The 6,420-nt window shown below is 47.4% G+C and overlaps 1 protein-coding gene across 1 annotated transcript in view; it reads left to right on the top strand.

Annotated features, from left to right (window-relative positions):
* Nucleotides 1-3,869: 3,869 nt before the first annotated feature.
* MTMR2 (myotubularin related protein 2) overlaps nt 3,870-6,420 on the top strand; it is a 63,005-nt gene continuing 60,454 nt past the window's right edge. The window contains exon 1 of the mRNA XM_050331393.1: nt 3,870-4,039. Within this exon, the coding sequence (XP_050187350.1) occupies nt 3,954-4,039 (86 nt within the window). The 5' untranslated portion in view covers nt 3,870-3,953. The remainder of the gene's footprint in view (nt 4,040-6,420) is intronic.

Here is a 6,420-nt window from a genome sequence, read left to right as displayed (position 1 = left end):
GCACAAGCATCATGCCTCAGCAGGACCAGATCTGTGCATGCACCCTTTGACCATCTTGTAACAGATGTTCTTGCAACCACAAGCAGCTCTAGCTCCAAATCACAGCCACAGCGAGTTGTTCTTCATCCATCTCTCTGCCTGTGCCAAAGCTCTTGCTGTTTCTGACCTCATATTTTATCAGCCGATGGGGCTTGATAAAAGGAACATGCCACCTCCAGTGTGATTTGATGATCGTACATCACAGTGGGATCTCACCAGTAACAATCCGCCCTTCCCAAGGCACTGAGAGTCTTTTATTGGCTGCCCACTGCCCTTAAGCTGCACATCAAGGAGACAAGAAAATGTAATAAATCTGAGAGCCATTTTAGTGAATCAAAGGGAGAGATGAGGGTGTCTCTGGTTGTGTGGGTTTCAGAACAATTATGGGATTGAGTCATGCTGCAAATTTGTTGGAGTCACTGATGTGGACTACTAGAGAAGCCACAGTGTGTGAAACTGCCTTTGCCATAAACCATTTAATGTGCTGGCTATGAGGGCACAGGACTGTATGAGTATAGTGGGGAAAATATGGGAGATTCATAGAGCTCCAGCAAAGAGAACTAGTTTTAGGATGGAATGATTTTAATGTTAGGGCAGGACCGAAGGGGACAGAGCAATCATTTTCAGAAGCTCTTGCTCCCCTGTTATTTATAGGGCTTTAAACCCTGTGTTGGGTTGTGTGATGAGAAGAGAGGGAGGGAGGGGAACGTCTTATGAGCTGTACCATGTAAGGGCAGGTTATGACAAAGACTGCAGCAGGTGAACAAGCTTTCTTAGAGAGGAACATTTGCACACATGGTCCTGCTTTCACAGTCTACCCTTTGACCACTGTAGAGCATGATTCCTCCTCTGCTCCAGGGACATTCAGTCAAGGAGTCACAGACCATGACCAAACATCCCTGTGAGAGGTTATGCCAGGACGCCCAGCATGTGTGATTGTCCCTAGCTTTGGTGAGCCCTGTGGTCACAGTGTGAGACATGACAGACCTGTGTTTGGCTGTGCAGCAGCAAAGCTGAGGAGTTAGTCCTGGGATGATAGCATCTGGATTTGTAATATCTGGCACATTCATATACCAGATGTATGGATTACACATACAGAGCTAGAAAGCCCCTAAGCTAACAGACACATAGTTTAAATACAATGGACACAAATACTATCTCACTTTCACACTGAAGGACTGAAGCAAAAATCTTGCTTCCCTCACTTAATCATGTCTTACACGGTACATAAAATTATCCTCTTTGCACTGTATTCACCACAACTTTGACAGCCTCTAAACACCTAAGAAAGCCTGGCTATGTATTTTACATTTTGTATGTGCTACAACCACATAAAATTTAAGAAAGTATTGGAGGATTCCTGTTTGTCCTTTAATTGGAATTAATCTTTTACTCCTTTGATTTAAAGAAGTTCCTTGTCATTCTCTCTTTCAGGATATCACCTCAGCTGTGTCAGCCACATGGCATTAAAGATGAACACAATTTTATTACTTATCTGTGGTGTTAATTTTATTTTTCCATTTCCTGTGTTGAAATCACAAAATGATAGAACATCCCCACCCTAAAAAAACCCAAATGATGATACTTGTAAGATAATGGTAAGGGATGTGGCAAGCAAAAGTAGGTTAACAGACTGAACTACACTTATTTTGCATCAGTTATAAAGCAGTCTTGTGAATTGTCCTTAATTGGTTTTGGTTATGTCAGGCCTTTATTTAATTCTCCATCACTTTCAAGAGCCCTGAGGTAACACACTTCACAGAGAATATTCTGACTTGAAAATGCAGTATTGTTGAGCAGAAAGACTTACTGAGCAGACTGCTAGTTTCTTTCAGCAGCAGGAGAGATCCAGGAGGTGATTAGCTTTGTTCTCATTTACAAAGCACCAGTGGGAATTTCTAAAGGGTTTCACAGGCCCTGGGGATAAGGCCAAGAACAAAACAGGGCAGTGAAAAGCAAATAGAGCACTTCATCAATAAACTACTTAGAGATGCCACATCAATAGCAAATTAGGAAAAAAGGAAGGCACTTTAATACTTTCACATAGCAAAGGAGGTTTATATATTGTTTTTATTCCTACTTGACTTTTTTTAAACAACGGCACCTCTATCAAACTAAGCTTAGCAAAGGGAATAGAGGTAATACCAACTCACCACCAGGCTATTTGATAAGACTTGAAAGGGAGAGATGCACTGCTTTGTGCTAGTTCTACAGTGCTGACCTCTCCCAGGGGTTACTACCGCCAGGAACTCCATCCTCGGAAAGGCTGAGAAAAGAGCGTACCAGTGGCAAAAGGCTACCAGGAACTAACTGCCTGACTGCTTACCAAAGATGTAAAAGTACTGCTGTCATAGCACCCCCTGCCCACATGTTGCCGCAGAGGACACCATTGGCTCACCAGACATAGGTGTGGATGGAAAGCTAAACAAAAGCGGAAGGCAGAGAGTATGTCATTAGTACCTCATTTTTGATTAATAAATGGTACTTCTAAAAGATTTATTGCCCCTAACTAGAGAGGGGTGGGGAAATCAACATTTAAAATAATTCTACAGCTGGTGTGAAATCAGCACAGGTTTATCAATCTTTTAATGGTAATGATGTTGAGGCATTTTGTTTGGATTGTAATGCTGCAATAAACCACTAGCAATTAGTTTATTTTTCAAATAAGAATCTCACTTTTAACCTGCCTGAAAACAAGAGTTCTTCTAGGCTGAAGCCTCCCCTCCCCCTCCCAATCATTTGTCAATTTATTTACTTTTTGTTCAGATGATTAAATAAACCACACAAAAATAAACCCTGCTTCAACTTGTATTTTCAAGTTTGCACCAGCTTCAAAACCATCCTACATCAACCTTGTTCAACAGCAGCTGATAGAGACTAAAGGAAAGAGCAACAGAGGGAATTTCACAGCTGCATCATACAGTCTCAAACAGGGCTGCTGCAAACCCACTTCATCATCCTGCTTGTGTTCACGACCTTCTGCATGACTTCAACTGCTCTGGAGTCACATTCTGATGACAGGAACAAAATGGGAAACAACAGAGAGAAATACATCAACTAATTTACTCCTTGAAGCATGAAATAGGATGATGTTTCAGTAACCATTTACAGCCACAGAGTTTAGAAGATATAGGGTTTATCCTGTTTTGAGGTGGTATTTAAAACAGGAAGGTCCATTTGGACTGATGCTCCTTACATGGGATGGTTTTTACCAACAACCAGGCCTTACTGGAAACCCATCTGTCTCCTAACATGTCCCCAGTGCTTGGGGTTTTTTGCCTTGTGGGATTCTTGCCAAAACAGCCGAGCATTTGAAAGACATCTGCATGCTTGGTATGGGAGGCTTAAGGTGCAGCTCCTCAGTCTTCGTAAGCAATGCCAAGAGCTTTTCTCTTGCTGCTCCATTGTTCCAGGGAACTGAGTGTACCATGGCTCTTCCTGCGGAACGTTTCATACCGAGCGCTGCCTGCGAAGCCTCCCAGGCACAGATCATCATGTATGCACTCGAGCTGGCAGGCAGGTAACTTCACAGAGGATCCGTGCCAGCACCCTGCAGTCAGTCTCCTGTCATTTTGACCTGCCATGTTCCACAGCTCCCACACCATCCAGCTGAGGGATGAGCTCAGACAGGATTCTGGAGCACAACTGCTTTCGACTGTTGGGTACACAGCCCAGCACAAGAGCGGGTCCCGGCAGGGTACCCCGCAAGGCACTGCCGGCCCTGCCCCTCTCCCCGCACGCCGGGGCGGTGTCTCTGTGTCTCTGTGTCTCGGTGTCTCGGCCCCTCGGCCGCCCCGCCCCGCCCGCCCCCCGCGCGGCACGCCGGGCCAGCATGGCCGCCTGCCGGCCCGCGGGGAGCCGGCATCGCCGCTGATACACAGCGCCCACCGCGGGGCCGCCCCGCGCCGCCCGGCATGGAGGAGAGCTCCAGCTGCGAGAGCCTCGGCGCCGGGCGGGCGGCGGCGGCGGCGCGGCCGCCCAGCGGCGACTCCCTGTCCAGGTAATGCCGCCGCAGAGCCGTCACCGCCCGCCCGCCCGCGGGGCGCCGGGGCCGCCGCTGCCGCAGCGCCGCGGGACTCGGCCCTCAGGGACCACCGCGGGGCCTGGGGGGAGAGGGAGGGGCCGGCAGGGGAAAGCAAACCGAGGGGATATGGGGCTGGTGCCTTTTCTCCCTCTGTGGGCCGGAGGCTCCGGCGTTTCCCCAGGGTCGGGTCTCTCCCGGCGGGGAGCCTCGGGAGTGTCCCTGCGGTGGGGGTGGCGGTGCAGGACGGCAGGCATGGGCACCGCTCTGCTGCGGCACAGCAGGTTTCTCTTTCAGGCCTTTGGTCAGAGCAGGAGGTGCCAACCGCACCAGGCTCTCGGTAAATCCGTGCATAGCCAAGGCGGTGCTCCTGCCCTGGATACCTGCGGTGAAGGGATTTGTGAGGTCGGCAGCACAGGTGGGCGCTGCTGGAAGGGCAGGTACGGCACCCGGTTGGTAGCTGCCTTCGTGCTCTCTGCCTTGCCCGTGCCAGGCCTTGTCCTCTGCTTCTTCAGGAACACATTTCCTATGGTGTGTTGAGCGTTTGTGGTTTTGCCCTTATGGCTTTTTCTGAGAGTTTGATTTTTGTGGTCTCAGTGGCTTTTAATGCCACGTGTGTAATATTCAAGGTCTTTAAGCCGCGGAAGCCAAAAGGAAACTTTCGTGTTCCTCCCATCCTTCGCAGGCTGTCGGTGAAATTTGATTTTTGTGACTTGAAAGCGCATCTCTTTTGGGCCATGTGTTTGATGGAGGAGGGTGTGGTAGGAAGGACACTGACAGACTGGCATGGACTGTGGCATGGGAGGGCCTGGGTGTTGTGGTAGAGCAGGGATACCTGGGAGCAAGATGACCTGATGGCTGCTAAAGGTTGTTCTGTCCCATACTGGCTGCACTTGCCATGCCCAAGTTGTAAGATTATATGGTAACTCAGGATGAAGGGATCTCTGCATCCCTCCGTCCAGCCTCCTGCTCACAGCAGGGGCAGCTCTAAGATCGGATCAGGCTGGTTTGGGCTTTTACTCAGACTGGTCTTGAAAACCGACAAAGATGAAATGCACAGAACCTCCTTGGGCAGCTCATCGGCATCTCCTGCATACCTTCCACATAGGCACTGAGGCTGCTCCAGGCTCCCATAGTCTCTCCTCATAGGCAGGTTGCTCCAGCTCCACTATCCCAGCGGTGCTTCCCTGAACTCCTTCCAGCACATCAGTGTCTTTCCTACACTGGAGGGCTAACACCTGGATGCAGTGTTCCGGAAGCACTGTAATGAGATCCTTTCCCAGATCTCCTGGCTCTGCCTCTGTTCTTACAGCCCCCATGGTGCTGGTGGCCACTTTCCTGCCAGCGTCTCTGTACTCCCTTGTTAGGCTTTGTATTGGTTTCCTTGTGCAGTTTACCAGTGTCCTGCCAGATGCCTACAGGCCTCTTTCTCCCTTACCTAACTGACCCAATATATTCTTCTTTTTTCCTCTGCATCAGCTCAGGCAACTTGGACCCATATGGAGGTCAGTCACTGTAAGAGGCCTGTGGACACTAAAGAGAGCTTAACTCAGAAGAGCCAGTGGCTACAAGGAAGCTCCTGTTCAGCCTCTCAGCAGCATGCCCTGCACAGATGGAACTGTTGGGAAATTGAGATGATAAATCTGTTTCTGTTGAGCATGCACAAGGCTGTGTCCTCCAAGCCCTGAAAAGGCCCAGACTTTAACAGATTTCTTGGGATATAAAAAAGCTTACTCAAAAGCTTTCAGAATTTCAAGTCTCTGCTCGAACATCTAGAACCCATAGAAGAAAGCTGGTCAATTTTTTTTATGTGTTCCAAACAAAATATATTTTTTTCTAGCCAGGTGTTTGAAATAGATGAATTATTTACATCTGTAATTATTAATAAAAAACTCTCATCTTGATTTGGCGTATGCTGTGAAACTTTTTAGTTGAAATGGTCAAGATTAGGGCAAAATTATAAGACAGAAAAATAAGGTTCTTCTAGTGAGAGATGCCTGGTGACCTTCAGAATGTTTATTATCAGATCCCTGTGCAAATCTAGTGATGCTTACGCACAAATAAATAATTTTATATGAATTAGACAGTACATCGATTTTTTTTTATCATTAAAGCTGTTCTGCAATCTGATTTTATGCATCAGAACAATTCCTCTAAAGCTAATGGGACAATTTGTATGCACTGAAATGTAGTTATTTTCATGCTGTGTTTGTGATCTAATAGTTTGTGATCATAGGTTACAATCTAATAGTCAAGCTATTAGATTGTAACCTATGACTGTGACACATTTTTACCAAGTGATTTTGTTTAAAACGAAGAAGTTAGCTTTGGGGGTTGATGTGGGGAGCATAGTGAATCAT

The sequence above is a fragment of the Myiozetetes cayanensis genome, unplaced genomic scaffold, assembly GCF_022539395.1.
Source record: "Myiozetetes cayanensis isolate MyiCay16 unplaced genomic scaffold, myiCay2020 scf5-8, whole genome shotgun sequence".
Taxonomy (NCBI): domain Eukaryota; kingdom Metazoa; phylum Chordata; class Aves; order Passeriformes; family Tyrannidae; genus Myiozetetes; species Myiozetetes cayanensis.
This window is presented reverse-complemented; position numbering and strand designations above follow the sequence as displayed.